This window comes from Taudactylus pleione, unplaced genomic scaffold (genome assembly GCF_031769625.1).
Source record: "Taudactylus pleione unplaced genomic scaffold, aTauple2 ptg000242l, whole genome shotgun sequence".
In the NCBI taxonomy this organism is placed as follows: Eukaryota; Metazoa; Chordata; class Amphibia; order Anura; family Myobatrachidae; genus Taudactylus; species Taudactylus pleione.
The window spans coordinates 4113747-4126477 of record NW_028284644.1 but is presented as its reverse complement, the minus strand read 5'-3'; the positions used below and the strand labels follow the sequence as shown (position 1 = coordinate 4126477).

General features: G+C 39.0%; 1 protein-coding gene across 6 annotated transcripts in view; it reads left to right on the top strand.

Annotated features, from left to right (window-relative positions):
- The window catches only part of LOC148516720 (membrane cofactor protein-like), a 62955-nt gene extending 50869 nt beyond the window's left edge, over nt 1-12086 (top strand). For 4 of the 6 annotated variants that reach the window (XM_088479584.1, XM_088479585.1, XM_088479588.1 and 1 more), the window contains 2 exons: nt 5435-5507; nt 10952-12086. In XM_088479584.1, coding sequence (XP_088335710.1) covers nt 5435-5507; nt 10952-11003 — 125 coding nt within the window. In that variant the 3' untranslated portion in view covers nt 11004-12086. The remainder of the gene's footprint in view (nt 1-5434; nt 5508-10951) is intronic. The other 2 variants (XM_088479586.1, XM_088479589.1) reach the window with 1 other exon arrangement.
- The last annotated feature ends 645 nt before the right edge of the window (nt 12087-12731 follow it).

The window sequence follows — 12731 nt, the reverse complement described above, 5'->3', positions numbered from 1 at the left end:
CTGCAAAACATGTCCCACTTTATATAATCTTTGAGGTCTTCTTTTGCAAACATACATGATTATATGCAAGCATGGCAGTCAAGCATTTTTATGACTGGTATGTGCTTTAATTTAATACATTAGCCATACTTGTGTGTAGACCTTGCTTTCAATATACTTTGTTGATCTGTATTTTCCCAAGTCTTTCCAATATAGGGCCGTATTCAATTTGCGGCAAAAAGTCAGTTTTGGCGTGTTTTTGGTGGAAACTTTTCGACGATGATGTAATTTTCGCCTGTTTGACTTTTACCCTGTATTCAATTTGAAACACTTTCTGCCTAGGCAGAAAGTCATTGCAATGTAATAGGCGGAAAAGTTTCGCGTATGAATGGGAGGCGGAAAAAAGTGGAGAATTGGGGTTTTGGGGTGCAAAGTTGGGGAAAGCGCCGTGCAGTCTTCAGACAGTCCCCCAAAGGTAAACTGTGTCAAAAAAAAAAAAAAACACTTGACACCCCAAAGAATGATTTTGAAAAAAGGGGCGAAAAAAAAATATGTTGGGGTAAAAACTACCGAACTTGACTCTGGGGGGGGTCCCCAAGTATGCCCTAAGTGTTTTGTTGATTGCATGTGCTTGCGGCAGGTGGATTTTTCACGATTGTTTTCAAATTCACTTTAGCAACTTTTATAAGGGGGGCATACACTACACGATTTTAGCAGGCGATTGAACGATAACAACGTCGTTATCGTTCAATCGTTTAAAAATAGTTTATAAATCGTGCAGTGTTTGGTCGTTAAGGATCAACGATGCGCGCTTCCGCTGGTCGTTTGATCATCTCGTCAGTCGACTGAACATGCAGGTCCATTTCACTTGATCTATTAAAGATCGTTTGCAAATTGTTCAGACTGAAAGATAAAATTTCAAGGGAAAATCGTTTAGAGATTGGACAGGGAGTAGATCGTCTAGTGGATGTACCCCTTAAATATGCTGACCCCCATTTTCAAGTAAACAAACTCCTAAATACTATTCTGCATCACGTATAGAAAAACTCTATTTAGCAGCTATTGAGCCCGTTTAAAAATACCAAATACCTTCAGCAAGCCAAATCGGGGGGTACCCTAGGGAACCCCCATGTCAGAACATCATTTGGGGGGTGTCAGGCTGATTTCCCCAAAACTGACAGTACTTTCCGCTTGTTTCAGTTTCGCCGGGTCCTGTTTTCGCGTACTTCCATATTGAATACGGGGTAAAGCCGGGACGGCCACGATACTTTTCCGCCTACAAAACAGGCGAAGTAGGCGGAAAGTCCGGGCTGTGAAAAAGTATCGCGGCTCGGCTCAAATTGAATACGGCTCATATTTGGTCAAGCACCTGTATGTAAATGCTCATGTTTTATGTTACTTGTGTATTCTGGTATAGCACATTTCTGTTAGATAAGCATCCCGCCCTCAAGAGTGGTAGACACTGAATCAAGCCATATGTATTTCAATGGCTGTGGAGTTGGGTTACGTTGGTCAGCATGCCCCGCAATGGGTATATTACCATTCTGAAGCTGATTAAATCCAGGTGAAATGGAGACTTGAAGTCCGCCAGCCGCATAATCTGTGTAATTCATGTGTGTCTTGAATTAAAGGGGTGATATGGCAAATCTGTTTCTAAACAATGGCATTTCTATGTGTCTTTTTTTTTGCTTTTTTTTTTTTTTTTTTCTAATCATAGCTAACCAATACATTGGTTTTTGTTATGACACTAATCCACCTTTTATGATTCTGCACGTAGGTTTTCATAATCTGGACTTGAAAATGATAATGTATAATGATTTTGTAGGAGCAATATTGAACCCGAACAAGGAGTATAATTTTGTAAAAGTAGATAATTACTCCATCAAATGAGGACCCCTGTATTAGTGGTTGCCAGAGATAAAGGGAGAGCTGTGTATTAGAATCCCACCCCAACCCCCTCTCTGGACTTCACATTGTTTGTAGTATAGGGCTCAGTTATCTGTTGATCACCAGAAAATATCTATTTGGAGGGACTTTATTTGAAAGCGTAATGTATGCACCAGGATGAGAGAGATCAGGCACATTGAGATGCTTGCATTTCTGCAATGCAGGCTTATAATGACAGAGAATAAGAAGGGACTCCTCTCTTTAAAATAAGGATGCCATGATGTGTGAGATCTCCCATCATCATGCAGTGCAGGGGAGTTTACTGGTGATCACCTAAAATTCTCAGGGGTCAAAGCATTTGAAATGGACTCAAATGAGGGTAACCCTGAGTTATATTGGTGCAAGGATGGTGGGGGAATACTTTTAGCGCAACAATTCCGTAGTGTAGTTCTTGGAGGGGTGGGGCTGAATATTGTGCCCGGCACAATTATGTTATCAAGCCCAGTTCCCTTCTGACTCCCAGCAATCTCCACTACTAAGGGGTGGTTTTAGATAGAGACTTGCAAAAGTATTCACCCCCTTTGCATTTTTCATGTTTTGTTGTCTTACAACCTGGAATTAAAATGGATTGTTTGAAGGTGTGCATAATTTCATTCACAGAACATGCCTACAACTGTGAAGTTGTGTGTGTTTGTTTGTTATTTTGTTTTTTTGTTTGTTTTTATTGTGAATCAAACATCATTTAGGACAACATAACAGACCCCTAAAGTCAGTACTTTGTTGAGCCACCTTTTGCAGCAATTACAGCTGCAAGTCGCTTTGGATAAGTCTCTATGAGCTTGCCACATCTTGCCCCTGGGACTTTTGCCCATTCCTCAAGGCAAAACTGCTCCAGCTCCTTCATGTTGGATGGTTTCCGCTTGTGAACAGCAATCTTCAAGTCTGACCACAGATTCTCAATTGGATTGAGATCTGGGCTTTGACTAGGCCATTCCAACACATTTAAATGTTTCCCCTTAAACCACTCGAGTGTTGCTTTAGCAGTATGCTTCGGGTCATTGTCCTGCTGGAAGGTGAACCTCCGTCCCAGTCTCAAATCACTGGCAGACTGAAACAACAGGTATTGCTCAAGAATATCCCTGTATTTAGCACCATCCATCTTTCCCTCGACTCGAATCAGTTTCCCAGTCCCTGCTGCTGAAAAACATCCCCACAGCATGATGCTGCCACCACCATGTTTCACTATGGGGATGGTGTTCTTGGGGTAATGGGATGTGTTGGGTTTGCACCAGACATAGCATTTTTCTTGGTGGTTGAAAAGTTCAATTTTAGATGAGTATTCAATATGGGAGCGAAAAGTCCATGCTGGACTTTTCGCTCCACATCGGAGCTTTTCCTGGGATAAAGTATCGGGCGCGCGCCCGCTTTATCCTCGTATTCAATTAAATAGCTACGAACACGGGAGCCGGCGAAATAGGATCGGTGAAAAAAATGGGATTTACCTGGAATAAATTGTAGGACCCCCCCTAAAGCTGTCAAAACATGGGGGATCACTAATGGGCACCCCCGTTTTAGCCTGCAAATGAAAGTCGGGGTTTTAAATAGCCGCAGCAGATGTTTTTTTTCCGATATTGAAGAAGTGATGCAGAAGAGCACTTAGGTTATTTTTTTTTCGTTTTTTTTAAGTGGTCCCATCAAATTTGGGGTACATGAAAATGAGTACTAGCATATTTTTATGTCCCTAAAGTAATTTTTTAAAAATTCAGCAAAAATGTACCTTCTGCTAATAGCCTATTCTAGAAAACACCTGCCGCATACTTGCAGAATAGCCCTGAACCTATTTCCCTATTTTTAAACACTTTTTTTTCCATTTTTTTTAATTCACCCCAATTTTTAAATACATTTTTTGGGGTGTCCCTATTTTTTTTAAAACTTTTTTTGACAGTTATTTTTTAAATGTCATTTCCAGGGGTGCAGGCTATTTTTTTCTAAGCCTGCACCCCTAAACCCCAATTCTGCTATTTTTTCGCCACCTATTCAGTGGTGAAAAGTTATCCCCGTTTTTTGTCAAAGACTTTTCGAACCTGCGAAAAGTCTTTGAAATTGAATACGGGGATAATTGAAATCGGCTCCAATTTGAATACCCCTGTTAGTCTCGTCTGACCAGAGTACCTTCCTCCATACATTTGGGGAGTAGCCCACATGCCTTTTGGCAAACTCAAATCGTGTTTTCTTATTTTTATCACTAAGTAATGGCTTTTTTCTGGCCACTCTTCCATAAAGTCCAGCTCTATGGAGTGTACGGCTTATTGTGGTCACATGCACAGATACACCAGTCTCTGCTGTGGAACTCTGCAGCTCCTTCAGGGTTACCTTTTGGTCTCCGTGCAGGGAAGGCATTAATCAGAAAGGCAGCACAGTCTGTGAGTTTTAGTGGGCGGGTTTGTTGTTCTTTCCATTTGATGATGATGGATTTGATGGTGCTCTGGGGGATCATCAAAGATTTGGATATTTTTTTTATAACCAAACCCAGAATTGTACTTCTCAAAACTTTGTCCCTGACTTGTTTGGAGAGCTCCTTGGTCTTCATGGTGTGATGCCTCTTGCTTAGTGGTGTTGCAGCCTCTGGGGCCTTTCAGAAAAGGTGTGTTTATACTGACAGATCATGTGACACTTAGATTTCACACAGGTGGACTTCATTTCACTAATTATGTGACTTCTGAAGGTAAATGGTAGCACCAGAACTTATGAGGGGCTTCATAGCAAAGGGGGTGATTACATATGCACATGCCAATTTTTAGAATTTTATTTATAAAGATTCTTTTTTATATATATTTTTCTCATTTCACTTACCAAATTAGATTATTTTGTGCAGAACCATCACATAAAATTCAAATTTTTTTTTTTCTAAAATACAGGTTGTAATGTAACAAAAAAGGTAAAAAGCCAAGGGGGGGTGAATACTTTTGCAAGGCACTGTATATTGGAAGTAATCTAAAACAAGGGGTGCACTCTCCGTACCCCTCCATTTTGAGTTTTTTTTCATGGACTTCACTGTCCAATTGTGGTTGCGTCTGAGAGTGATAATCTCAGTGCTAATTTACAAATGTTAATGTGTTTTATGTATGTGTGTGGCATGTACATTTGCAAATTAACACACACGTTCAATTTTGTAGCTGTCCAGCCAACACACCTAGTACCTGGATTAAGTGCAAGCACTGCACAAACTGTTTAAGCATACAAGTTCCACGCCCAGACAGTGTGCTGTTTTGTCTTTTTTTTTGTTTGTTTTAAATAGCGCATCTTAAAATCCTAATCCTGAATATGACTTTCATAGGTAGTTTTAACCGATTGCTGCATGATAAACAAAAAAAAGTTCAAAGAAATAACTGCATCATGAGCATGGTGAACATTGTAAAGCTAACCAAGAAATGTTTGCTTTGTCTTACTGCCTGTTCCATGCAAAAAAGGGGAATGGTAAAAATGGCAAGTATACTTTAGAAGTCCATTCAGTGACCACTGCAATAAACATGCGTTTGTATGTAACATTGCTATGTTTCCTTTCAAGGAGGAGTTATCGCAGGAATTGTGGCTGTCACGGCAGTCGCTGTTTTTATTTGGTGGTGTAAGACTAAAAGCGGGTGAGCCCAATTGTTTGTAAAATAGACATGTTTGCGTCCTGTTATTTTTTTTTTCTTCATAAAAATTGTAACTGATTAAGCACAAAGTATTGTAAAATTCCTAACTAACATTAGATAAGCTAATTACAGATTTTATTCAACCCTGGTTACAGCAAATAAGGAGATCAGTTATTGGGGTATTTTCAGAAGAAGCAGCTATTGTCTGCAGGGGCTGATGTGAGCTACTGTTTGTTGTTTGACAGAACAGTGCATTTTTTTCCCTACTAAACACTATGGGTCTGGTTCTGAAATGGGCGCAAAATAAAAAAGCAAGTATTTTTGTATCTAACAAGCCAAGTTGTGATGCTTGGGGAGCAAATATATTTATTTTGCATGCAGTCCACAAATACTGAACAGCTTTATTACACTGCAATTTAGATTCCAGTTTGGACACACATTTCTCAAATCTAAAAACTCTCTGCATATTTTAAATGTTCCCCACCTGCGGTGCAGCATGGTTTTTCCTAGGTGTAAAGTTACTTGTTGTTTTTTGCTTTGCTCCCAACTCAGAATCAGCACCTATAAGTCAGACAGTATGCCTTCCTAAAATCTGGGCTCTTAGAACGATCAAAACAGGATTCGTGGGGACCTGTCTCTGTCATTATTTTACTTGTCTAGGGCAGGTTTTATGACAGCTCTTGCGTATACACTTGTTATGCCAGGATACAGCATTTCCCTTCTGTTCAAAACCTGTCTTTTACCACATCACTAGGACCATGTTTAACATACAGATGTGTCCATACACATCTTTGCTGCAGTCGTGCCAAAAAGCCACGCTGTGCTACAGGTCCGGTGAGACTTGCCTGGTGTCTTCTATTATCAAAAATGGATCTAAGTGGCAATGCGATGCGACTAGGACACACCAGCTGATTAGTTTGATATGTTGCACTTGTACAGTATATCTGTGTGTGACTGAGTCTCTGAATTTGTATGTGAAGTGCTACAATGTAGCGGCCTCAGATTTTTTTCATTCCAAGTTCCGCTGTGCTTCATATACAGACTCTGATGCACACAGATATAAAAGTGTAGCATATCAAATTAATCAGCACAGTCTGCCGGTGTGTCATAGCCGCATTGCATCTTAGACACACAAAGAAAACCGCGAGACACTAACAGAGCTGCACGGGACCTGGTTGCTCACTCATGCCAAGCAAGTTGCGCTGCATAGGGTATTGAGGCTAGATGTATGAGGACACATCTGTAGGGATACTCTCTACTAGTTTTAAGGTCTACACAATTTAATCCATGTGTAGACAATAGGCAAAGTACAGAGCTTCAAGTGCTACTGAAGAAACATAATCTTAAAGTTTTTTTTTTTGAGGGGGTTATTTTTTATTTTTTTTTAAAGTACATGTTAATGGAAGGTTGTACAAAATGCGCCATATTGGTCTACATGTCTGTGACAAAATGTGGAATTTAAAGTGTACAAATCTATCTAGTTAATTTACACATGAATTACAATTGGAGTTTTTTATAAAATTATTTTTTTTCGCACTGCACGTAACGTTTATTTGCTCATTACTCTAAGTTTACTTGTATACCGTTATCTATTTCTACTCTTTTGTGGTGGTGATTGGGTGGTGGTGATGTGTCTGCACTTGGAATGCGCACACATGATGGTAGATCATGTAACCATCAAAAACTCATGGATTGGATTCAAACTTAGGAGACCTGTCAAAACCCTGAATAGAATAACCTCACTGTTTCACTTGGAGGGCATTCATGAATTTTGTAACATACGTTGTCTGATGTACACAAGCATCACAGAAATTAGCTTTCTGTAACTAGAAGGAATTTACACCCACATGATAAATTATGTTTATAAAAATGTGGACAATGAGCCTAATTCAGAGATTTGCGTAAAAGCGATGTTTCCACAAGTCTCCTACTACTGCGGATACATATTGTATTAAGAGTGTTCTCTGCTAAGAGACTTGCAGAAGATTGTTGCATTCAATATACAGCATAACCCATCTTGTGTAAAATGCAACCGCTTTTGCCATCTTCCACTGTGTCACTGACCTATGTCATTAACTTGTGTCAAGTCTTGCATTAAAGTTCTGCCTTGTTTGTATTGTTTGTTTTAATGAGACTAATACTGGGACAATTTTAAAGGGGTTGTACCTATTTTTAAGAGAGCTGGTTTTTTTTTAATTTATACATGGCCTACTGTCTGCTACTGTGTATTAATGTAAAGGTGTGCCACATTTGTCTAGTCTATAGTTGTGGTTGCACATACTTCTCTATAAAAATATTTGGCCACATGCAATATGGTTGCAAAGGCAACTAACACGCATGCATGTTTCTTATTATTTTGGGATGCCTCATAAAGCAATGGTAAATCCATATTTCTTTGAGTCGAAATGCAGTTTTTGTATTCTGTTTTTTTTTTTCTTTAAGAGACCTGCAATACAACCCCTTTGAAATTAAAAATGGATTACCTGTTGTAACTTACATCTGTGTGTAATTGTAGGCTTTCCGTTTACATAGTGTTAACTTTTATAACTTTTTTCAGCATAACTATTTTAATTCTTAATTCATGTGACTTTTTTTTTTTTTTTTTCTTCATGTGGGTTTATTAAGTTTTCCCAAATCTTTTTCACGGTCTTTTACTTCTGTAACGTTCCCTTCTCTTATTTCCATTTTGTTTTCCACATATATTAGATCTAGCATGTATTGCTCCATTTCCACTTATGTTCAAATACGAGTAGTGATTTTGTTTTTGAGTTTTTCAGTCACTTCTTATATAATGTCAAATGACTGTTTGTTGGCAAATGCAGTGGTCTATTGCAGAATCGTGAAATACATGCTTCTTTTAAAATGTCACTCTTTGGGTCTAATTCTATCTCTAAAGTCTTCCAAATCAAATGTAGGAGATATAAGAAATACAATTTTACACAACCTCTACCCAATTGAAGCATCACAAGACGTATCTAGATCCACAGTTATTTAATTTTTTACCAATCAATGCATGAGGTTATGGTAAAATAAACGAGTCAACAGAAAACAAATCCTGGTTTGAATCCTGCCCTATTGGTTTAGACCATTCACAAAACAGTGCAGAATTGGTGACCTGTAAAAATAAAATAAATGAGGAGCCATTTGCACCTTGGCAAAACCATGTTGCACTGCAGATGTGGCGGATTTAAAATGTGCAGAGAGATGTAATGTTTAGGAAGGGAATGTCCTAGCTTAAGGGTGTGGTATGCTAAGTTGACATTTCTCATTTCAACATGCATACAGTCGACATGAGAATGTGCACATGGTCGAAATGTTGACATGCAGCATGTGGACATTAATCATGTCTACATTGATGACATGATAGAATGTCGAACTAACTTACCTGGTGGTCACTTGCCTGGTCCTGGTGGCAGTGGATCCGGGCCCCGGCAACCATGTGAGTTGCAGTTTCGGCACAGACAGCTGAGGGCTTCCGGTGAGTATTTTCCCTCTAATGACCTCCCCTCCCCATCGCCCCCCACCTGCAGCCTAATCCTAACCTCCCAGCGGCACCTAGACCTGACCTTCGGAATTCTGATGATGGTGAAATTTCACATGGTGACATTGTGAACATCTGCATTCTGAGGATGTTTACATGGTGCATGTCGACATTATGAATGTCGTTATTGTTACTGTCGACCATTTGACCGGTTAGCCTAGCTTATTTCTATATATTAGCATAAAAACAAAGCTACTCTGTATTTTTTCTTTATATGTAAACCAGTTAGTATTTTTCCTGCATGCAAATAAATAAATGCATTTGTACCTCTTGCATTGCTACATGGGTTCTTCCAGGTACAAATTGCTCCTCGTTTGCTCCTTTTTTTCATTAGCTCCTAAGTCTGATTCAGAGCTATAGTCTTTAACCTATATACACACAGGTGCATATTCAATTAAACACGAGCTGCTGTTCAGCCCATTACTTTAGGGTGATGCTGCTCGCATCTCCATTGACTGCAAGCAGAATTGTCATTCTGTGGGCGGAATTCAATTGATTACGCGGTCCGAATCTCCCGTCTAAAGTGACAGGAGATCGCGGGCCGCCATTCAATTGCTGCTGTTCTTCGCGCTGATCGCTCCCATAGAGGTCAGGTTTAGCCGCGTAAAGCAACTAAACCTGACCAAAGTGCTGGGCGCGATCGCGAAAAGTGATGTTTGGGCGCCCAAACATGTCACTTTTCGCACATTTCAGCTCTCATGCCCCAGGGGCTGCGAGCTGAAATGTAGCGCTTGGCAGCTGATCGCGCCCGACAGGAGCAAGAATAGAATAGCTCCGTCGGGCGCGATAGGGGATGAAAACAATTGAATTCCGCCCTGTGAGTTAACTTTTGTTAGTGTCAGAATGAGCTTAACTGAATTTGCCCCTATAATGCCACCTGGGCAAACATCAATGGCGCTTTTCTGAAACCCCCTCCACAAGTATTGCTTTGTGTAGTTGTATGAGAGTCTTGGATTGTCTTTAAATTAATAGCATGGGTAATGTGCATAGAATGTGTAGAATGCACAGTTTTAAAATGTTTTTGTTATGACCAGCACCAGAAACTTTAAAACAGTAAGTGGAGTATGTATTTTATTAAGAATTAATAAATAACTTTTCAGGCAAGATGTGCTGACATGCCCAACGGCCAGTGGCATACGGCCTCTGCGTCACAGGCCCTTTATTTTGCTTCTAACTGATCTGTGTACTACAGTTCATATACAGAGATTCTTAGTGCTAGCATAACCTCTTAGGCTTAGGGTTTGCAGCTGAGGTAACTATTACTTGGCATATAAAAATCTGATTACGCATTGTGTATAGCTATGTATTAGGTCTCCCTCTAACAGATATCACTTTGTCTCTGGGTGAGGCTTAGTAGCTTGACCAAGCTAGCACTAAGGATCTTTGCATATAAATTGTATTACACAGGTAGGTTAGAAGCAGAAGACCATATTTGTATCTCAGTGTGACTAGTCTTAATGGATTGGGTTAGTGGGTAATGAGAAAGGTACAGTGAACACTTTAATATGTAACTGAGGGTCATGAGGTTGTAATATTCAAAACCGGAATTCACTAAATTACAAACTGACCAATTAGTTCAATTAGAAAAGATACCTCAAATATGACGCAAATAAAATAACAGAACCTTTTGCATGTGTTGGTAGTCTTGTGTTCATAAATAGGTGTGTTTTTTATTTTAATGTTGTTGCCGATAACCAATCGGCCAAAACAGCAAAAGGTGCAGCAGCTTTGAAATTCCTCTTAGTAAATTTAGCCGTATATGTTAAGAGTTTAAATATTGTTTTGTTGTATGCTTTTAACCTATTGTACTCCATGTCCCTTTTGGTATCTATCTTTGTGTGTCTGTATTCTAAACCTTTCTGTGGCTCTGGTATCTTTTTTTAATGTGCTTTTTATTTTTTCTTAGGAAACCCTATAGTGATCCTAATGGTGTCGGTTATGGGACTTGTGATAAGTAATGGATACTGAAAATGGAGGAATATGTCTGATTTGCTCCTGCCATGGATGCTTTTGAATGATTCACATAGTGCTACACTGAAGGTTTGCATCAGCAGACTTGTCCAAAGAGTCCTTTTATCCATTATGATGCCTTTTGATATACAACAACATACTCATGGCCACCATGTAATGCATCATGTGGAATTTATACTCCAGTTTCCATCTGTGTGTTGATGCATTTTTTTCTTTTTATGTTTTTGCTAAATTTGCACAAGAAAACAGGCTCTTTTCATATTGCTGTTTGTAAAGAGTGGGTATAAATTGCTTGTTAATCTAGAAGGGTTACTGTTTCTAGGGAAATACACTCCTTAGGTTTGTTCTACAGATATTTAATTATCCTTTGTTCAGTAATGGGATATAAGTACTAAAAAAGGCATATTGTATGTAAGTGTGAATTGGCAATATGAACAAAGGGGTCTAATTTGAAGTCTGAAGAACATTTTACACCAGTGAATGAACTACAAGTGAATATTTTAATACACATGGCCATTTTATGTCTTCCATGTCCTGCACAATGACTCTGAACAATATATTACAAAGTTATTCATTCTGAAATGTTTTGTTTGGCCACAATACTGCTATATGAGAACAGGTATTGATGCTATAGACTAAATCTCACACTATCATTTTAATAAGAAGTTTAGATTGCTAAAGCTGCACCAGAAGTGTAGACTCTCCACTCCATATTCGCTGAGCAGTATGGGATGGCAGAAACCCTGCCATTACATACCTATCGCAAATGTAAAAACGTGAACTCTGGATTCATTCCAAGAAACTCTTATAGCAGCCATGGTGCGTAGCATTAAAATTTTCTAGAAATAGCAATGTACAGTATATAGCACACAGTAACCTGATCTAAATCAAAATACATAATTACGGTATGTCACATAAAAAATTTTTAGACAAAAATATAAAGTACTAAATAATGTCATGCTACTAATGATCTTGGGTACAGCATCATATGTGTACCACACTGGTGAATTTTCTTTACAACAATATTAAAAAGCAATATAAATAATAAAAATTTATTTTTCCACAATCAATGGTCCATCCATTTTATGGTGTGTACTGGTGGAGCAACATTATATGTTATGAAACTGAGAACTGTCTGCTGATATTGTAATCCATATGTCCAGGTGAGTTCATATGGGACACGAGTTTCAGATGGCAGTGCTTTCTGAAACACTTGCATATGGGTATGCAGCGAACAACATAACTTATGACCACATTCCCTTATTTGGAAGCTTAAGAAAGCACCTACTACCTGAAATGCATGTCACATACATATACCTGGTACATTTCATTTAAGTGTCTTCTTTTATCCAACCACCTAGGGTATGGGAGAATAACTTTAGCGCTCCGATGCTGGACTGCATTCAAAAAATGTATGCGTCCGGGATGAGATTGGGCCATGATGGGGGCAAATTGCGATGCCGTTGCCAGTGTGTCTATGCTTTTGCAGAGGCAATTTGCTCCCTTCGCACCTAATTGTATCGAGCCCTAACATTGTGCTGTATTTTGATTAATTTATGTTATGCACAATAACTTTATTATGGATTATCACATGAATCATGTTCAAATTAATGTATTGCACTTACTGCAAAACAACAACATCTCGCTAGAAAACCCTTAGAATACCCCTGTAACAAGCTACTTGGTTTAGTTTTGCAGTATTAATTTTATTGGCC